The sequence below is a fragment of the Oncorhynchus gorbuscha genome, linkage group LG24 (genome assembly GCF_021184085.1).
Source record: "Oncorhynchus gorbuscha isolate QuinsamMale2020 ecotype Even-year linkage group LG24, OgorEven_v1.0, whole genome shotgun sequence".
Classification (NCBI taxonomy): domain Eukaryota; kingdom Metazoa; phylum Chordata; class Actinopteri; order Salmoniformes; family Salmonidae; genus Oncorhynchus; species Oncorhynchus gorbuscha.
The window spans coordinates 64,977,109-64,999,627 of record NC_060196.1 but is presented as its reverse complement, the minus strand read 5'-3'; the positions used below and the strand labels follow the sequence as shown (position 1 = coordinate 64,999,627).

At 45.8% G+C, this 22,519-nt stretch overlaps 1 protein-coding gene across 1 annotated transcript in view; it reads right to left on the bottom strand.

The window, feature by feature from the left end:
- Window positions 1-2,095: 2,095 nt before the first annotated feature.
- necab1 (N-terminal EF-hand calcium binding protein 1) overlaps window positions 2,096-22,519 on the bottom strand; it is a 152,482-nt gene continuing 132,058 nt past the window's right edge. Inside the window, exons 10-13 of the mRNA XM_046327275.1 lie at window positions 14,713-14,825; window positions 11,967-12,044; window positions 11,551-11,642; window positions 2,096-3,206 (exon numbers count right to left, since the gene is read on the bottom strand). Of these exons, the coding sequence (XP_046183231.1) occupies window positions 3,178-3,206; window positions 11,551-11,642; window positions 11,967-12,044; window positions 14,713-14,825 (312 nt within the window). The 3' untranslated portion in view covers window positions 2,096-3,177. The remainder of the gene's footprint in view (window positions 3,207-11,550; window positions 11,643-11,966; window positions 12,045-14,712; window positions 14,826-22,519) is intronic.

Genomic DNA, 22,519 nt, shown 5'->3' with positions numbered 1-22,519 from the left:
AACCAAAAAAGTGTCAAACTATATGTTATACACACTATATATGGACTTTCTACTTTTCTATTGTGTTGTTGACTGTACGCTTCTTTACTCCATGTGTAACTCTGTGTTGTTGTTTGTGTCGCACTGCTTTGCTTTATCTTGGCCAGGCCGCAGTTGTAAATGAGAACTGGTTCTCAACCAGCTTACCTGGTTAATAAATAAAGGTAACATTTTTTTTTTAATCTTCAAATAGCCGCCCTTTGCCTTGATGACAGCTTTGGCGTTCTATTAACCATATTCAGCTGGAATGCTTTTCCAACAGGAGTTCCCTCATATGCTGAGCACTTGTTGGCTGCTTTTCCTTCACTCTGCAATCCAACTCATCCCAAACCATCTCAATTGTGTTGAGGTTGGGTGATTGTGGAGGCCAGGTCATCTGATGCAGCACTCCATCACTCTCCTTGGTCAAATAGCCCTTACACAGCCTGGAGATGTGTTGGGTCATTGTCCTGTTGAAAAACAAATGATAGTCCTACTAAACACAAACCAGATAGGATGGCGTATCCCTGCAGAATAGCCATGCTGGTTAAGTATTCCTTGAATTCTAAATAAATCACAGACAGTGGCACCATCACACCCCCACACCATCACACCATAACACCTCCTCCGCCATGCTTTACGGTGGGAAAAACACACGCGGAGACCGTCCGTTCACCCACATCGTGTCTCACAAAGACACGGCGGTTGGAACCAAAAATCTCCAATTTGGACTCCAGACCAAAAGACACATTTCCACCGGTCTAATATCCATGCTTATGTTTCTTGGCCCAAGCAAGTCTCTTCTTCCTGTTGGTGTCCTTTAGTAGTGGTTTCCTTGCAGCAATTTGACCAAGAAGGCCTGATTCACACAGTCTCCTCTGAACAGATGGAGATGTGTCTGTTACTTAATAAACTCTCTGAAGCATTTATTTTATTTTGCCATTTCTGAGGCTGGTAACTCTAATGAACTTATCCTCTGCAGCAGAGGTAACTAATGAACTTATCCTCTGCAGCAGAGGTAACTCTGGGTCTTTCTTTCCTGTGGTGGTCCTCATGAGAGCCAGTTAACTCTAATGAACTTATCCTCTGCAGCAGAGGTAACTCTGGGTCTTCCTTTGCTGTGGCGGTCCTCATGAGAGCCAGTTATCTCTAATGAACTTATCCTCTGCATCAGAGGTAACTCTGGGTCTTCCTTTCCTGTGGTGGTCCTCATGAGAGCCAGTTAACTCTAATGAACTTATCCTCTGCAGCAGAGGTAACTCTAATGAACTTACCCTCTGCAGCAGAGGTAACTCTAATGAACTGGGTTTTCCTTTCCTGTGGCGCTTGGTGGTTTTTGCGACTGCACTTGAAGAAACGTTCAAAGTTCTTGAAATGTTCCGGATTGACTGACCTTCATGTCTTAAAGTAATGATAGACTGTTGTTTCTCTTTGCTTATTTGAGCTGTTTTTGCCATAATATGAACTTGGTCTTTTACCAAATAGGGTTATGTTCTGTATACCACCCCTAACTTGTCACAACTCAACTGATTGGCTCAAATGCATTAAGAAGGAAATAAATTCCACAAATTCACTTTTAAGAAGTCACACCTGTTAATTGAAATGCATTCCAGGTGATTACCTCATGAATCTGGTTGAGAGAATGCCACGATTGTGCAACTCTGTCATCAAGGCAAAAGGTGGCTACTTTGAAGAGTCTTAAATACAAAATATATTTTAATTTACCACATTCTTGGTTACTACATGATTCTATATGTGTTATTTCATAGTTTTGATGTCTTCACTATTATTCTACAATGTAGAAAATAGTAAAAATAAAGAAAACCCCGTTGTTTTCTAAAACTTGTGACCGGTAGTGTGGAGGACATACTACTACTGACAGGTGGCATGCATTCCAAATGACACAATATTCCCTGCAGAGGAAGGCCTCTGGTCTAAAGTAGTGCACTATATAGGGAATAGGGTGCCAGTACTGGTCTAAAGTAGTGCAGTATATAGGGAATAGGGCTCTGGTCTAAAGTAGTGCACTATATTGGGAATAGGGCTCTATAGGGCTCTGGTCTAAAGTAGTGCACTATATAGGGAATATGGCTCTATAGGGCTCTGGTCCAAAGTAGTGCACTATATAGGGAATAGGGCTCTATAGGGCTCTGGTCTAAAGTAGTGCACTATATAGGGAATAGGGTGCCATTTGAGACACATGCCTGGAATCTCTGCTGATGTAAACATCTCAGAGCATGAAACAGCATCATCCTAACAGGGTAAACATCTAGGAGCATGACACAGCATCATCCTAACATGGTAAACATCTAGGAGCATGAAACAGCATCATCCTAACAGGGTAAACATCTAGGAGCATGAAACAGCATCCTCCTAACAGGGTAAACATCTAGGAGCATGACACAGCATCATCCTAACATGGTAAACATCTAGGAGCATGAAACAGCATCATCCTAACATGGTAAACATCTAGGAGCATGAAACAGCATCATCCTAACAGGGTGAACATCTAGGAGCGTGGAACAGCATCATCCTAACAGTGAACATCTAGGAGCATGACACAGCATCATCAAAACAGGGTAAACATCTAGGAGCATGACACAGCATCATCCTAACATGGTAAACATCTAGGAGCATGAAACAGCATCATCCTAACAGGGTGAACATCTAGGAGCATGAAACAGCATCATCCTAACATGGTAAACATCTAGGAGCATGAAACAGCATCATCCTAACAGGGTGAACATCTAGGAGCATGACACAGCATCATCCTAACAGTGAACATCTAGGAGCATGACACAGCATCATCCTAACAGTGAACATCTAGGAGCATGAACAGCATCATCAAAACACAGCTAATGAGGAAGGGACACAAAGGTCTGATACATAATAATTCAGAATGACTTCACAGTACAAGTTGACAGTGTGTGTGTGTGTGTGTGTGTGTGTGTGTGTGTGTGTGTGTGTGTGTGTGTGTGTGTGTGTGTGTGTGTGTGTGTGTGTGTGTGTGTGTGTGTGTGTGTGTGTGTGTGTGTGTGTGTGTGTGTGTGTGTGTGTGTGTGTGTGTGTGCACTTCTTCCCAATGCTAATGATAGACGATAGACTACAAACTACGTTTCTGATCGATAGCGGTCCTCAGTCGGCCTGGCGTGATGTCATTTAGTTGTTGTTTAGGACCCACCAGGAGGCTGAGAATAGAGGGAGAGAAGAGAGAGAGAGGAGGGAGAGAAGAGAGAAGAGAGGGAGAGAAGAGAGAGAGAGGAGGGAGAGAAGAGAGGGAGAGAAAATAGGGAGAGGAGGGATGCAGATAAGAGAGAAGGGAGGGAGAGAAGAGAGAGAGAGGAGGGAGAGAAGAGAGGGAGAGTAGGGATGGAGAGAAGAGAGAGAGAGGAGGGAGAGAAGAGAGAAAATAGGGAGAGGAGGGAGGGAGAGAAGAGAGAAGAGAGGGAGAGAAAAGAGGGAGAGAAGAGAGAAAATAGGGAGAGGAGGGAGGGAGAGAAGAGAGGGAGAGTAGGGATGGAGAGAAGAGAGAGAGAGGAGGGAGAGAAGAGAGGGAGAGTAGGGATGGAGAGAAGAGAGAGAGAGGAGGGAGAGAAGAGAGAAAATAGGGAGAGGAGGGAGGGAGAGAAGTGAGAAGAGAGGGAGAGAAAAGAGGGAGAAAAGACACACTAACTCACAAACACTGATCCATTACATAATAAACCACTTCCAGATCAACAGGTCTACATTGTCCTCCTCAGAATCAACTCCCTGGGAGGCCGGAGGGCGAAGGAGATCGTGTTCAAGAAAAGAAAAGACTATATTGATTGAGCTGGCAAGATGGAACCAATGGAGGTCCTCTGTAGCTCAGTAGGTAGAGGATGGCACTTGAAATGCCAGAGTAGTGGGTTCAATTCCCTGGAACTTGCTTTGTATAAAAGTGTCTGGTTAATGGCATATAGTTAGTCAATAGCCATGTGTCTCCACCCCTGTGCACACTCTAGCCATGCAGTCTCTCCAGGTCCTGATTGGCTAGCCAGCCTGACCCAGGCTCTCAAAGGGAGTAAATATTGCCCAGAACTGTTTGTTGTTTTGTACATAAGATGTGTGAGAATACTTCATCCCCATGTTCATCTTCCTCAGTGTGTTTAAATTAACTTCCTGTGTGTTAATTCTTAGGCTGTTTTATTCACAAACCAGTCTAAAACGTAGAGCCAGGTCGCTCACTTCCAATATTTGTCCCAGAAGTGCTAACTCAATCAACATGATACCCCAGGCAGGCTTAACGTTCAATTGCAGTCCATATTGTACAACAGCTGATAAAACTAAACACTGTAAAAGTGTGAAAACATTTGATTAGTGTTTATTTCCTGATAGTTGATTGGTTGAAAATACAATCTACTCAGGACCTTCTAATCAGCAGGTTTACATGGGGCGGGAGTTACAGTTTGCCTGGTGACATCATCATGCGGTAAATTGGTTAATAGACCAATAGCAAAGAGAGTTCCAAACCTCTCTGCCAATAACAAAGAGAGTTCTAAACCTCTCTGCCAATAACAAAGAGAGTTCTAAACCTCTCTGCCAATAACAAAGAGAGTTCTAAACCTCTCTGCCAATAACAGAGTTCTAAACCACTCTGCCAATAACAAAGAGAGTTCTAAACCTCTCTGCCAATAACAAAGAGAGTTCTAAACCTCTCTGCCAATAACAAAGAGAGTTCTAAACCTCTCTGCCAATAACAAAGAGAGTTCCAAACCTCTCTGCCAATAACAAAGAGAGTTCTAAACCTCTCTGCCAATAACAAAGAGAGTTCTAAACCTCTCTGCCAATAACAAAGAGTTCCAAACCTCTCTGCCAATAACAAAGAGAGTTCCAAACCTCTCTGCCAATAACAAAGAGAGTTCCAAACCTCTCTGCCAATAACAAAGAGAGTTCCAAACCTCTCTGCCAATAACAAAGAGAGTTCCAAACCTCTCTGCCAATAACAAAGAGAGTTCCAAACCTTTCTGCCAATAACAAAGAGAGTTCCAAACCTCTCTGCCAATAACAAAGAGTTCCAAACCTCTCTGCCAATAACAAAGAGAGTTCCAAACCTCTCTGCCAATAACAAAGAGTTCCAAACCTCTCTGCCAATAACAAAGAGTTCCAAACCTCTCTGCCAATAACAAAGAGAGTTCCAAACCTCTCTGCCAATAACAAAGAGAGTTCCAAACCTCTCTGCCAATAACAAAGAGAGTTCCAAACCTCTCTGCCAATAACAAAGAGAGTTCCAAACCTCTCTGCCAATAACAAAGAGAGTTCCAAACCTCTCTGCCAATAACAAAGAGTTCCAAACCTCTCTGCCAATAACAAAGAGAGTTCCAAACCTCTCTGCCAATAACAAAGAGTTCCAAACCTCTCTGCCAATAACAAAGAGTTCCAAACCTCTCTGCCAATAACAAAGAGAGTTCCAAACCTCTCTGCCAATAACAAAGAGAGTTCCAAACCTCTCTGCCAATAACAAAGAGAGTTCTAAACCTTTCTGCCAATAACAAAGAGAGTTCCAAACCTCTCTGCCAATAACAAAGAGAGTTCTAAACCTTTCTGCCAATAACAAAGAGAGTTCCAAACCTCTCTGCCAATAACAAAGAGAGTTCCAAACCTCTCTGCCAATAACAAAGAGAGTTCCAAACCTCTCTGCCAATAACAAAGAGAGTTCCAAACCTTTCTGCCAATAACAAAGAGAGTTCCAAACCTCTCTGCCAATAACAAAGAGAGTTCTAAATCTCTCTGCCAATAACAGAGTTCTAAACCTTTCTGCCAATAACAAAGAGAGTTCCAAACCTCTCTGCCAATAACAAAGAGAGTTCTAAACCTTTCTGCCAATAACAAAGAGAGTTCCAAACCTCTCTGCCAATAACAAAGAGAGTTCCAAACCTCTCTGCCAATAACAAAGAGAGTTCTAAACCTTTCTGCCAATAACAAAGAGAGTTCCAAACCTCTCTGCCAATAACAAAGAGAGTTCTAAACCTTTCTGCCAATAACAAAGAGAGTTCCAAACCTCTCTGCCAATAACAAAGAGAGTTCCAAACCTCTCTGCCAATAACAAAGAGAGTTCTAAACCTTTCTGCCAATAACAAAGAGAGTTCCAAACCTTTCTGCCAATAACAAAGAGAGTTCCAAACCTCTCTGCCAATAACAAAGAGAGTTCCAAACCTCTCTGCCAATAACAAAGAGAGTTCCAAACCTCTCTGCCAATAACAAAGAGAGTTCCAAACCTCTCTGCCAATAACAAAGAGAGTCTAGAGCGATTTTCTAGGTTCGCTAGCCATCTATTGTCGTTCTTTTAACGCAACGTAACGTAATCAACACTGCTAGCTAGCCTGCTAGCCCCCGAATAGCAACACTGCAGAAACTATTACACTCAACGGAACGACTTGATTAGTGTAGTGTCAACAACGCACCCACTGCCAGCTGGCCTACTTCAGCAGTACTGTATCATTTTAATCATTTTAGTCAATAAGATTCTTGCTACGTAGCTTAACTTTCTGAACATTCGAGACGTGTAGTCCACTTGTCATTCCAATCTCCTTTGCATTAGCGTAGCCTCTTCTGTAGCCTGTCAACTATGTGTCTGTTTATCCCTGTTCTCTCCTCTCTGCACAGACCATACAAACGCTCCTCACCGCGTGGCCGCGGCCACCCTACTCTGGTGGTCCCAGCGCGCACGACCCACGTGGAGTTCCAGGTCTCCGGTAGCCTCTGGAACTGCCAATCTGCGGTCAACAAGGCAGAGTTCATCTCAGCCTATGCCTCCCTCCAGTCCCTCGACTTCTTGGCACTGACGGAAACATGGATCACCACAGACAACACTGCTACTCCTACTGCTCTCTCTTCGTCCGCCCACGTGTTCTCGCACACCCCGAGAGCGTCTGGTCAGCGGGGTGGTGGCACCGGGATCCTCATCTCTCCCAAGTGGTCATTCTCTCTTTCTCCCCTTACCCATCTGTCTATCGCCTCCTTTGAATTCCATGCTGTCACAGTTACTAGCCCTTTCAAGCTTAACATCCTTATCATTTATCGCCCTCCAGGTTCCCTCGGAGAGTTCATCAATGAGCTTGATGCCTTGATAAGCTCCTTTCCTGAGGACGGCTCACCTCTCACAGTTCTGGGCGACTTTAACCTCCCCACGTCTACCTTTGACTCTTTCCTCTCTGCCTCCTTCTTTCCACTCCTCTCCTCTTTTGACCTCACCCTCTCACCTTCCCCCTACTCACAAGGCAGGCAATACGCTCGACCTCATCTTTACTAGATGCTGTTCTTCCACTAACCTCACTGCAACTCCCCTCCAAGTCTCCGACCACTGCCTTGTATCCTTTTCCCTCTCGCTCTCATCCAACTCCTCCCACACTGCCCCTACTCGGATGGTATCGCGCCGTCCCAACCTTCGCTCTCTCTCCCCCGCTACTCTCTCCTCTTCCATCCTATCATCTCTTCCCTCCGCTCAAACCTTCTCCCACCTATCTCCTGATTCTGCCTCCTCAACCCTCCTCTCCTCCCTCTCTGCATCCCTTGACTCTCTATGTCCCCTATCCTCCAGGCCGGCTCGGTCCTCCCCTCCCGCTCCGTGGCTCGATGACTCATTGCGAGCTCACAGAACAGGGCTCCGGGCAGCCGAGCGGAAATGGAGGAAAACTCGCCTCCCTGCGGACCTGGCATCCTTTCACTCCCTCCTCTCTACATTTTCCTCCTCTGTCTCTGCTGCTAAAGCCACTTTCTACCACGCTAAATTCCAAGCATCTGCCTCTAACCCTAGGAAGCTCTTTGCCACCTTCTCCTCCCTCCTGAATCCTCCGCCCCCTCCCCCCTCCTCCCTCTCTGCAGATGACTTCGTCAACCATTTTGAAAAGAAGGTCGACGACATCCGATCCTCGTTTGCTAAGTCAAACGACACCGCTGGTTCTGCTCACACTGCCCTACCCTGTGCTCTGACCTCTTTCTCCCCTCTCTCTCCAGATGAAATCTCGCGTCTTGTGACGGCCGGCCGCCCAACAACCTGCCCGCTTGACCCTATCCCCTCCTCTCTTCTCCAGACCATTTCCGGAGACCTTCTCCCTTACCTCACCTCGCTCATCAACTCATCCCTGACCGTTGGCTACGTCCCTTCCGTCTTCAAGAGAGCGAGAGTTGCACCCCTTCTGAAAAAACCTACACTCGATCCCTCCGATGTCAACAATTACAGACCAGTATCCCTTCTTTCTTTTCTCTCCAAAACTCTTGAACGTGCCGTCCTTGGCCAGCTCTCCCGCTATCTCTCTCTGAATGACCTTCTTGATCCAAATCAGTCAGGTTTCAAGACTAGTCATTCAACTGAGACTGCTCTCCTCTGTATCACGGAGGCGCTCCGCACTGCTAAAGCTAACTCTCTCTCCTCTGCTCTCATCCTTCTAGATCTATCGGCTGCCTTCGATACTGTGAACCATCAGATCCTCCTCTCCACCCTCTCCGAGTTGGGCATCTCCGGCGCGGCCCACGCTTGGATTGCGTCCTACCTGACAGGTCGCTCCTACCAGGTGGCGTGGCGAGAATCTGTCTCCTCACCACGCGCTCTCACCACTGGTGTCCCCAGGGCTCTGTTCTTGGCCCTCTCCTATTCTCGCTATACACCAAGTCACTTGGCTCTGTCATAACCTCACATGGTCTCTCTTATCATTGCTATGCAGACGACACACAATTAATCTTCTCCTTTCCCCCTTCTGATGACCAGGTGGCGAATCGCATCTCTGCATGTCTGGCAGACATATCAGTGTGGATGACGGATCACCACCTCAAGCTGAACCTCGGCAAGACGGAGCTGCTCTTCCTCCCGGGGAAGGACTGCCCGTTCCATGATCTCGCCATCACGGTTGACAACTCCATTGTGTCCTCCTCCCAGAGCGCCAAGAACCTTGGCGTGATCCTGGATAACACCCTGTCGTTCTCAACTAACATCAAGGCGGTGGCCCGTTCCTGTAGGTTCATGCTCTACAACATCCGCAGAGTACGACCCTGCCTCACACAGGAAGCGGCACAGGTCCTAATCCAGGCACTTGTCATCTCCCGTCTGGATTACTGCAACTCGCTGTTGGCTGGGCTCCCTGCCTGTGCCATTAAACCCCTTCAACTCATCCAGAACGCCGCAGCCCGTCTGGTGTTCAACCTTCCCAAGTTCTCTCACGTCACCCCGCTCCTCCGTTCTCTCCACTGGCTTCCAGTTGAAGCTCGCATCCGCTACAAGACCATGGTGCTTGCCTACGGAGCTGTGAGGGGAACGGCACCTCAGTACCTCCAGGCTCTGATCAGGCCCTACACCCAAACAAGGGCACTGCGTTCATCCACCTCTGGCCTGCTCGCCTCCCTACCACTGAGGAAGTACAGCTCCCGCTCAGCCCAGTCAAAACTGTTCGCTGCCCTGGCCCCCCAATGGTGGAACAAACTCCCTCACGACGCCAGGACAGCGGAGTCAATCACCACCTTCCGGAGACACCTGAAACCCCACCTCTTTAAGGAATACCTAGGATAGGTTAAGTAATCCCTCTCACCCCACCCCCCCTAAGTTTTAGATGCTCTATTGTTAAGTGACTGTCCCACTGGATGTCATAAGGTGAATGCACCAATTTGTAAGTCGCTCTGGATAAGAGCGTCTGCTAAATGACTTAAATGTAAATGTAAATGAGTTCCAAACCTCTCTGCCAATAACAAAGAGAGTTCCAAACCTTTCTGCCAATAACAAAGAGAGTTCCAAACCTCTCTGCCAATAACAAAGAGAGTTCCAAACCTCTCTGCCAATAACAAAGAGAGTTCCAAACCTCTCTGCCAATAACAAAGAGAGTTCTAAACCTCTCTGCCAATAACAAAGAGAGTTCCAAACCTCTCTGCCAATAACAAAGAGAGTTCTAAACCTCTCTGCCAATAACAAAGAGAGTTCCAAACCTCTCTGCCAATAACAAAGAGAGTTCTAAACCTCTCTGCCAATAACAAAGAGAGTTCCAAACCTCTCTGCCAATAACAAAGAGAGTTCCAAACCTCTCTGCCAATAACAAAGAGAGTTCCAAACCTCTCTGCCAATAACAAAGAGAGTTCCAAACCTCTCTGCCAATAACAAAGAGAGTTCCAAACCTCTCTGCCAATAACAAAGAGAGTTCCAAACCTCTCTGCCAATAACAAAGAGAGTTCTAAACTCTGCCAATAACAAAGAGAGTTCTGCTCTGCCAATAACAAAGAGAGTTCTAAACCTCTCTGCCAATAACAAAGAGAGTTCCAAACCTCTCTGCCAATAACAAAGAGAGTTCTAAACCTCTCTGCCAATAACAAAGAGAGTTCCAAACCTCTCTGCCAATAACAAAGAGAGTTCTAAACCTCTCTGCCAATAACAAAGAGAGTTCCAAACCTCTCTGCCAATAACAAAGAGAGTTCTAAACCTCTCTGCCAATAACAAAGAGAGTTCTAAACCTCTCTGCCAATAACAAAGAGAGTTCCAAACCTCTCTGCCAATAACAGCTAACGTTCAGTTTTTTCGCTCCCCACAGTCCTAGCAAAATTCTTACTTGAGAAATAGTATTTTGCTAAAAATATATTTTGTCCAGTTTTAATGGAAAAATATTAGGGTAGCTAGGTTCCATATAATATGCGACAGATTTTCATGCGAATATTCAAAAATATGCGAATCTTCCCACCAGAGATGGGTATCCATCAAACTGACTTTTTGCAGATAAAAGGCTGTGATACACATAAAATAACTTTTTGCATTGCCCATGTACCAAATTAAAAACAGAATTTAGATGGGTTTCCTCTAGTTTTGTCACAAAGATTTTGTGCCCACTCAGGATTCCACACTATGACATTATTATGGATGAGAGCGATATTATTTGTATTTGTCAAAATGGCAGCCAAGCAATTCATCATCCTGTCACCAGAATAAGACTCTCAATATTTATTGGAAGCATCAAGCTCATCACCTTTCACCACCCTGGGAAGGTCATCATTTATTTCCTCTGTAATCTAATCATCTGCATCCCAAGTCTTAGTGACTCCAAGTTTCCTTTGATTTTGATGGTTATTATATCAATATTTACGCATTAATTACGACTAATTCATTGTACCGACACAAAAAGATTCCATCGTGTCAAATGAACAAATTGTCAGGCTTGTAATATAATTGTACCGGCCTTTCATGTTTCCATCAGCCCCAGTCGTAACATTGTTTCGTCAGGTAGCCGGCCACATGAAATGGTTGGATGGATATCTGGGTAATAAGGAACTAAATTGTCAAAAAAGGATTTGATATTGATGTAAAAACTGATGCATTGGACCTTTAAGACAATGTTCAGAACATGTGAAGTGTGTGTGTGTGTGTGTGTGTGTGTGTGTGTGTGTGTGTGTGTGTGTGTGTGTGTGTGTGTGTGTGTGTGTGTGTGTGTGTGTGTGTGTGTGTGTGTGTGTGTGTGTGTGTGTGTGTGTGTGTGTGTGTGTGTGTGTGTGTGTGTGTGTGTGTGTGTGTGTGTGAAACCCCAGGTGTGTTATTGATTGACGTACCAGGCACCAGCATGGTGGTCATGAGCTCTGGTGTCTCCAGGAAGTCCACGTTCCCTCTCTGGAAAGTCTTACTGTAGTTTGTCTGGAGATGGCTGCACATAGAAAAGACAGAAACACACTTCCATTTTCCAAGTGCTTTTACATTCAAGTCATAGGGTTTAGGGTTTACCCAATAACAACCCCCCCCCAAAAAAAAAGGATGAATTCCTGGTAAACAAGTTGGAGCCGAGAGACATATGTTCTTATCTCAGGTTTTATTTAATGAGCAGTTGAACTGATGTTTCAACTTCAAATGATGCCTTCCTCTTCCTCAGAGGAAGTGTCACAGTTGGGGACAAAAGCTGGAGAGTCAAAACACGTCAAGTGATCTAATTTAGTTTCCACTGATAATGATTGTCAGCCAGACAGAAACTTACTTCTTCCACACGTGGTTGTGTTCCCAGAACTCGTACAGGATGAAACGGGACTCATTAGCCAGTCGCTGAACTGCCACGCTAACAAAAGCAACAACAAAAATAAAATGTGTCTAATTAGCAAGTAAGTGACATATATGTAACGGTTATACAGCCTGTACCTTTAAGAACATATATATATATATATATATATATATATATATATATATATATATATATATATATATATATATATATATATATATATATATATGTAACGGTTATACAGCCTGTACCTGTACAGGCTGTATAAGTTACCTGTACAGGCTTTAAGAACATATATATATATATATATATATATATATATATATATATATATATATATATATATATATATATATATGTAACGGTTATACAGCCTGTACCTTTAAGAACATATATATATATATATATATATATATATATGTAACGGTTATACAGCCTGTACCTTTAAGAACATATATATATATATATATATGTAACGGTTATACAGCCTGTACCTTTAAGAACATATATATATATATATATATATGTAACGGTTATACAGCCTGTACCTTTAATAACATATATATATATATATATGTAACGGTTATACAGCCTGTACCTTTAATAACATATATATATATATATATATATATATATGTAACGGTTATACAGCCTGTACCTTTAAGAAACCCCACCTCTTTAAGGAATACCTAGCATAGGATAAAGTAATCCTTCTCACCCCCCCCTAATAGATTTAGATGCACTATTGTAAAGTGGCTGTTCCACTGGATGTCATAAGGTGAATGCACCAATTTGTAAGTCGCTCTGGACAAGAGCGTCTGCTAAATGACTTAAATGTAAATGTAAATATATGTAACGGTTATACAGCCTGTACCTTTAATAACATATATATATATATATATATATATATATATATGTAACGGTTATACAGCCTGTACCTTTAAGAACATATATATATATATATATATATGTAACGGTTATACAGCCTGTACCTTTAAGAACATATATATATATATATATATATATATATATATATATATATATATATATATATATATATATATATATATATGTAACGGTTATACAGCCTGTACCTTTAAGAACATATATATATATATATATATATATATATATATATATATATATATATATATATGTAACGGTTATACAGCCTGTACCTTTAAGAACACTTAGCTTCTTTGTTCAGGTACTAAGTAGATCTGTCAACATGTTCATCAACTATGTTTTCCTTCCAGGTTCCTTCCAGTGTTTTATTCATTAGATTTACTCAAACTACCGATTGAAACATTGGCAGGATTCTTGTTGTTAATGACAAGACTTCTTTAATGTCATTCCATCCTGTAGGCTACTCACTCACAGTCTGTCTCTCTGTGTGTCTCTGTGTGTCTCTGTGTGTCTCTGTGTGTCTCTGTGTGTCTCTGTGTGTCTCTCTGTGTGTCTCAGTGTGTCTCTGTGTGTCTCTCGCTGCGTCTCTGTGTGTGTCTCTGTGTGTGTCTCTGTGTGTCTCTGTGTGTCTCTCTGTGTCTCTGTGTGTCTCTGTGTGTCTCTGTGTGTCTCTGTCTCTCTGTGTGTCTCTGTGTCTCTCTGTGTGTCTCTGTGTGTCTGTGTGTCTCTGTGTGTCTCTGTGTGTCTCTCTCTCTCTATATATATATATATATATACAGTGGGGAGAACAAGTATTTGATACAATGCCGATTTTGCAGGTTTTCCTACTTACAAAGCATGTAGAGGTCTGTAATTTTTTTATCATAGGTACACTTCAACTGTGAGAGACGGAATCTAAAACAAAAATCCAGAAAATCACAAACAAATATTTTACAGACCTCTACATGCGCTCTCTCTCTCTCTCTCTCTCAATCAATCAACATTTTACATCAGCTGATATCTCAAAGTGCTGTACAGAAACCCAGCCTAAAACCCCAAACAGCAAGCAATGCAGGTGTAGAAGCACGGTGGCTAGGAAAAACTCCCTAGAAAGGCCAGAACCTAGGATAGAAACCTAGAGAGCAACCAGGCTATGAGGAACGGCCAGTCCTCATTCTTCAAGATGTTCAGACGTTCATAGATGACCAGCAGGGTCAAATAATAATAATCACAGTGGTTGTAGAGGATGTAACAGGTCAGCACCTCAAGAGTAAATGTCAGTTGGCTTTTCAAAGCCGAGCGTTCAGAGTTTGAGACAGCAGGTGCAGTAGAGAGAGAGATGCCTGTCAGTGAGACTGAGTCACCCTGCTGTGCCTCATGGCTTTTCTAAAGGCTCTGTGGCTATACAACACAACACATCCCATCTGTATTTCCCCTCTCTCCTGCCTCCTCTATACACAGATTATACTATACATACTCTCCCACTGATCAGTGAGAAGCAGCACGCTGTCCTCTGCTCACCTTTACTGTTTAAACACCACGTATCTCTCTGAGTGTACCGACGAGGGGTGTCCGGCCAGTAACCCAAAGGTCGCTAGTTTGAATCCCCGAGCCAAACAAGGTGAAAAGAATCTGTTGCTTTGTGTCTCAGGTGGAGTTGGGATATGAAAAAACACATTTACAATGTACACGTGTGAAGTAGCATATAAACACCCACCAAGCTATTAAACAGGCTTTTAAACCCCAGTATGAGGTTTAATGGCTCTGAAAAACTAAACTCTTTATATTTATTACAGGAAGTTGTTATGCAAACACAGAGTTGTAGTGTATGAGCTCTTACTGCAGACAGCCCGTCTGGGCGCAGGCACACTCCATGTACTGCCTGAGAGCCAGGCGGAACTCCTCCAGCTCCTCCTCCAACACATTCAGCTGTCTCTGGACTATCAGGATGTGCTGGGAGGGGACAGACAGGGCAGAGGACAGGGGACAGACAGAGCAGGGGACAGACAGAGCAGGGGACAGACAGGGCAGGGGACAGACAGAGCAGGGGACAGACAGGGCAGGGGACAGACAGGGCAGGGGACAGACAGGGCAGGGGACAGACAGAGCAGGGGACAGACAGGGCAGGGGACAGACAGGGCAGGGGACAGACAGGGCAGGGGACAGACAGAGCAGGGGACAGACAGGGCAGGGGACAGACAGGGCAGGGGACAGACAGGACAGAGGACAGGGGACAGACAGGGCAGGGGACAGACAGAGCAGGGGACAGACAGGGCAGGGGACAGACAGAGCAGGGGACAGACAGGGCAGGGGACAGACAGGGCAGGGGACAGACATGGCAGGGGACAGACAGAGCAGGGGACAGACAGGGCAGGGGACAGACAGAGCAGGGGACAGACAGGGCAGGGGACAGACAGGGCAGGGGACAGACAGGGCAGGGGACAGACAGGGCAGGGGACAGACAGAGCAGGGGACAGACAGGGCAGGGGAGGGGACAGACAGACAGGGCAGGGGACAGACAGAACAGAGGACAGGGGACAGACAGGGCAGGGGACAGACAGAGCAGGGGACAGACAGGGCAGGGGACAGACATGGCAGGGGACAGACAGAGCAGGGGACAGACAGGGCAGGGGACAGACAGGGCAGGGGACAGACAGAGCAGGGGACAGACAGGGCAGGGGACAGACAGGGCAGGGGACAAACAGGGCAGGGGACAGACAGGGCAGGGGACAGACAGAGCAGGGGACAGAGGACATACAGGACAGGGGACAGAGGGCAGAGGACAGAGTATATTAGACAGAAATAGAAATACAACCACTAGAATGGCCATAGCCCTTACAGACCCATTACAGAACAACATATAAACAACAACATAACAACATATAAACAACAACATAACAACACATAAACAACAACATAACAACATATAAACAACAACATAACAACACATAAACAACAACATAACAACATATAAACAACAACATAACAACATATAAACAACAACATAACAACATATAAACAACAACATAGGGAGGTCAGAGACCTGGCAGTGTGGTGCCAGGACAACAACCTCTCCCTCAACAATGAGGAAGCCTATAGGGAGGTCAGAGATCTGGCAGTGTGGTGCCAGGACAACACCCTCTCCCTCAACAATGAGGAAGCCTATAGGGAGGTCAGAGACCTGGCAGTGTGGTGCCAGGACAACAACCTCTCCCTCAATATGATCAAGAAAAAGGAGATGTTCGTGGACCACAGTGAAAGCAGGGCCGGGCACACCCTCATTCTCATTGATGAGGCTGGAGTAGAGCAGGTTGAGGGCTTCAAGTTCCTTGGCGTCCACGTCACCAACAAGAGAGTTGTGAAGAGGGCTCAGTGTACGAACCCTATTTAGTGCATAGTGCCCTCTTCACAACTCTCTTTTTCTAGTTTGTTGGTGATGTGGACGCCAAGGAAGTGAGCATTTCACGGTAAGGTCTACACTTGTTGTATTCGGAGCATATGACAAGTACACTTTTATTTTAAGGAAATGATTGTCTGCATCCCAAATGGCACCCTATTCCCTATTTAGTGTACTAACCAGGGCCCCTGGTGTACAGTAGTGTACTAACCAGGGCCCCTGGTGTAAAGTAGTGTACTAACCAGGGTCCCTGGTCTAAAGTAGTGCCCTAACAGGGTCCCTGTCTAAAGTAGTGTACTACCAGGGTCCCTGGTCTAAAGTAGTGTACTACCAGGGTCCCTGGTCTAAAGTAGTGTACTAACCAGGGCTCCTGGTCTAAAGTAGTGCACTAAATAGGGAATAGGGTTTCATTTGGGTCATAACCAGTCTGTTGTTGAGAGAGGCAGCGTTTGTTGACAGTAGCAGAAGGGACTGATGGGTACAGTAAGTGAAAGCTTTCTCCCCTGGGTCACCAGTGACCTCTGAGCTGGTTCTGCACTAATACCATGCCCTTTAACTGTGGCTCTCTGTCTCTCTCTCCTCTACAGGCTAATTGGAGCCCGCATGGCTCACAAACAGACTCATACGAGGCTCACAAACAGACTCACAAACAGACTCACAAACAGACTCACAAACAGACTCACAAACAGACTCACAAACAGACTCACAAACAGACTCACAAACAGACTCACAAACAGGCTCAAAAACAGACTCACAAACAGACTCACAAACAGACTCACAAACAGACTCACAAACAGACTCACAAACAGACTCACAAACAGACTCACAAACAGACTCACAAACAGACTCACACGAGACTCAGTCAGTCTTATGCATTATGTAATGATAAACTACATATGTGATGAAAATTCACTGTTTCACTGTAAAATATGTGATGATCAATATGTGGTGATCAATATGTGATCAATATGATCAATATGTGATGATCGATATGTGATGATCAATATGTGGTGATCAATATGTGGTGATCAATATGTGATGATCGATATGTGATGATCAATATGTGATGATCAATATGTGATGATCAATATGTGATGATTGATATGTGATGATCAATATGTGATGATTGATATGTGATGATCAATATGTGATGATCAATATGTGATGATCAATATGTGATGATCAATATGTGATGATTGATATGTGATGATCAATATGTGATGATTGATATGTGATGATCAATATTTCAGTATTTTCCCACAGGTTCTATGTCACACTGTTGCACTAGTTTAAGCACTATCCCAAATGGACTCTTCCTCAGTCCAGTGGACACGTTTATTCTGTAACAAATATCAATATAATTGGTTTCCACATGTGATCTGGGGACGGTGTGAGGCTGATAACATGGCTCCATCCAACACACACACACACACACACACACACACACACACACACACACACACACACACACACACACACACACACACACACACACACACACACACACACACACACACACACACACACACACACACACACACACACACACACACACACAGTAGTAGCTCATTGTTATCCAAACATGCTATCTACACCAAAAAGTCCAAAAAGAGATAGGACACAGACAGACGCAGGGAGGGAGAAAAACTACGTGAAGACAAGAGAAGTTTCAGCCCCACTGTTTCCTTGACAACCATCTGCAGCTGATTCTGAATGTTCCAGGTCTTCTCTTCTGCCATGACAACAGACCAGACAGACCAGACAGATCTGAAAGACCAGACCAGACAGATCTGAAAGACCAGACCAGACAGATCTGAAAGACCAGACATACAGACCAGACAGACAGACAGACAGACAGACAGACAGACAGACAGACAGACAGACAGACAGACAGACAGACAGACAGACCAGACTGAACACAGTGACCGAACGAACAGGATGACAGACAGAACAGGGTGACAGACAGAACAGGGTGACAGAACAAACAGGGTGACAGACAGAACAGGGTGACAGACAGATCAGGGTGACAGACAGAACAGGGTGACAGAACAAACAGGGTGACAGACAGAACAGGGTGACAGACAGAACAGGATGACAGACAGAACAGGGTGACAGAACAAACAGGGTGACAGACAGAACAGGGTGACAGACAGATCAGGGTGACAGACAGAACAGGGTGACAGACAGAACAGGATGACAGACAGAACAGGGTGACAGACAGAACAGGATGACAGACAGAACAGGGTGACAGAACAAACAGGGTGACAGACAGAACAGGGTGACAGACAGATCAGGGTGACAGACAGAACAGGGTGACAGACAGAACAGGGTGACAGAACAAACAGGGTGACATACAGAACAGGGTGACATACAGAACAGGGTGACAGACAGAACAGGGTGACAGAAAAAACAGGGTGACATACAGAACAGGATGACATACAGAACAGGGTGACAGATAGAACAGGGTGACAGACAGAACAGGGTGACATACAGAACAGAGTGACAGACAGAACAGGGTGCCAGACAGAACAGGGTGACATACAGAACAGAGTGACAGACAGAACAGGGTGCCAGACAGAACAGGATGAACACAGTGACCGAACGAACAGGGTGACATACAGAACAGGGTGACATACAGAACAGGGTGACAGATAGAACAGGGTGACAGACAGAACACGGTGACAGACAGAACACGGTGACAGACAGAACAGGGTGACAGACAGAACAGGGTGACAGACAGATCAGGTGACAGACAGAACAAACATGGTGACAGACTGAACAGGGTGACAGAACAAAAAGGGTGACAGAACAAAAAGGGTGACAGACAGAACAGGGTGACAGAACAAACAGGGTGACAGACAGAACAGGGTGACAGACAGAACAGGGTGACAGAACAAACAGGGTGACAGAACAAACAGGGTGACAGACAGAACAGGGTGACAGACAGAACAGGGTGACAGAACAAACAGGGTGACAGACAGAACAGGGTGACAGACAGAACAGGGTGACAGAACAGGGTGACAGACAGAACAGGGTGACAGAACAGCGTGACAGACAGAACGGGGTGACAGAACAAACAGGGTGACAGACAGAACAGGGTGACAGACAGAACAGGGCGACAGACAGAACAGGGTGACAGACAGAACAGGGTGACAGAACAGGGTGACAGAACAAACAGGGTGACAGAACAAACAGGGTGACAGACAGAACAGGGTGACAGAACAAACAGGGTGACAGAACAAACAGGGTGACAGAACAAACAGGGCGACAGACAGATCAGGGCAACAGACAGAACAGGGTGACAGACAGAACAGGGTGACAGAACGAATAGGGTGACAGACAGATCAGGGTGACAGAACAAACAGGGTGACAGAACAAACAGGGTGACAGAACAAACAGGGTGACAGACAGAACAGGGTGACAGACAGATCAGGGTGACAGACAGAACAGGGTGACAGACAGAACAGGGTGACAGAACAAACAGGGTGACAGACAGAACAGGGTGACAGACAGATCAGGGTGACAGACAGAACAGGGTGACAGACAGAACAGGGTGACAGAACAAACAGGGTGACAGAACAAACAGGGTGACAGACAGAACAGGATGAACACAGTGACCGAACGAACAGGGTGACATACAGAACAGGGTGACAGACAGAACAGGGTGACAGAACAAACAGGGTGACATACAGAACAGGGTGACATACAGAACAGGGTGACAGATAGAACAGGGTGACAGACAGAACAGGGTGCAAGAACAAACACAGTGACAGACAGAACAGGGTGACAGACAGGTCAGGGTGACAGACAGGACAGGTGACAGACAGAACACAGTGACAGACAGAACATAGTGACAGACAGATCAGGACGATAGACAGAACAGGGTGACAGAACTAACAGGGTGACAGACAGAACACGGTGACAGACAGATCAGGGTGACAGAACAAACAGGGTGACAGACAGAACAGGGTGACAGACAGAACAGGGCGACAGACAGAACACGGTGACAGACAGATCAGGACGACAGACAGAACAGGGCGACAGACAGAACAGGGCGACAGACAGAACAGGGCGACAGACAGAACAGGGTGATAGACAGAACAGGGTGACAGAACAAACAGGGTGACAGAACAAACAGGGCGATAGACAGAACAGGGTGACAGACAGAACAGGGCGACAGACAGAACAGGGCGACAGACAGAAAAGGGTGACAGAACGAACAGGGTGACAGACAGATCAGGGTGACAGACAAAACAGGGTGACAGAACAAACAGGGTGACAGACAGAACACGGTGACAGATAGATCAGGACGACAGACAGAACAGGGCGACAGACAGAACAGGGTGACAGACAGATAGAAGGGTGACAGACAGAACAGGGTGACAGACAGAACAGGGTGACAGACAGAACAGGGTGACAGAACAAACAGGGTTACAGAATAAACAGGGTGACAGAACAAACAGGGTGACAGGCAGAACACGGTGACAGAACAAACAGGGTGACAGACAGAACAGGGTGACAGACAGATCAGGACGACAGACAGAACAGGGTTACAGAACAAACAGGGTGACAGACAGAACAGGGTGACAGACAGAACAGGGTGACAGACAGAACAGGGTGACAGACAGATCAGGACGATAGACAGAACAGGGTGACAGAACAAACAGGGTGACAGACAGAACACGGTGACAGACAGAACACGGTGACAGACAGAACAGGGTGACAGACGGAACAGGGTGACAGACAGAACAGGGTGACAGAACAAACAGGGTGACAGACAGAACAGGGCGACAGACGGAACAGGGTGACAGAACAAACAAGGTGACAGACAGAACAGGGCGACAGACAGAACAGGGTGACAGACAGAACACGGTGACAGACAGAACAGGGTGACAAACAGAACAGGGTGACAGACAGAACAGGGCGACAGACAGAACACAGTGATAGACAGATCAGGACGACAGACAGAACAGGGCGACAGACAGAACAGGGCGACAGACAGAACAGGGTAACAGACAGAACAGGGTGCCAGACAGAACAAGGTGACAGAACAAACAGGGTGACAGACAGAACAGGGTGACAGACAGATCAGGGCGACAGACAGAACAGGGCGACAGACAGATCAGGGTGACAGACAGAACAGGATGACAGAACGAACAGGGTGACAGACAGATCAGGGTGACAGACAAAACAGGGTGACAGAACAAACAGGGTGACAGACAGAACACGGTGATAGACAGAACAGGGCGACAGACAGAACAGGGCGACAGACAGAACAGGGTGACAGACAGATAGAAGGGTGACAGACAGAACAGGGTGACAGACAGAACAGAGTGACAGACAGAACAGGGTGACAGACGGAACAGGGTACAGAACAAGCAGGGTGACAGAATAAACAGGGTGACAGAACAAACAGGGTGACAGGCAGAACACGGTGACAGACAGAACAGGGTGACAGAACAAACAGGGTGACAGACAGAACACGGTGACAGACAGAACAGGGTGACAGAACAAACAGGTTGACAGACAGAACACGGTGACAGACAAATCAGGACAACAGACAGAACAGGGTGACAGACAGATAGAAGGGTGACAGACAGAACAGGGTGACAAACAGAACAGGGTGACATACAGAATAGGAGAACAGGGTGACAGACAGAACAGGGTGACAGACAGATCAGGACGACAGACAGAACAGGGTGACAGACAGAACAGGGTGACAGACAGATAGAAGGGTGACAGACAGATAGAAGGGTGACAGACAGAACAGGTTGACAGACAGAACAGGGCGACAGACAGAACAGGGTGACAGACAGAACACGGTGACAGACAGAACAGGGTGACAGACAGAACAGGGTGACAGACAGAACAGGGTGACAGACAGATCAGGACGACAGACAGAACAGGGCGACAGACAGATCAGGGCGACAGACAGAACACGGTGACAGACAGATCAGGATGACAGACAGATAGAAGGGTGACAGACAGAACAGGGTGACAGACAGAACAGGGTGACAGACAGAACAGGAGAACAGGGTGACAGACAGAACAGGGTGACAGACAGATCAGGACGACAGACAGAACAGGGTGACAGACAGAACAGGGTGACAGACAGATAGAAGGGTGACAGACAGATAGAAGGGTGACAGACAGAAACGGGTGACAGACAGAACAGGGTGACAGACAGACAGACAGACAGAACAGGGTGACAGACAGAACAGGGTGACAGACAGAACAGGGTGACAGACAG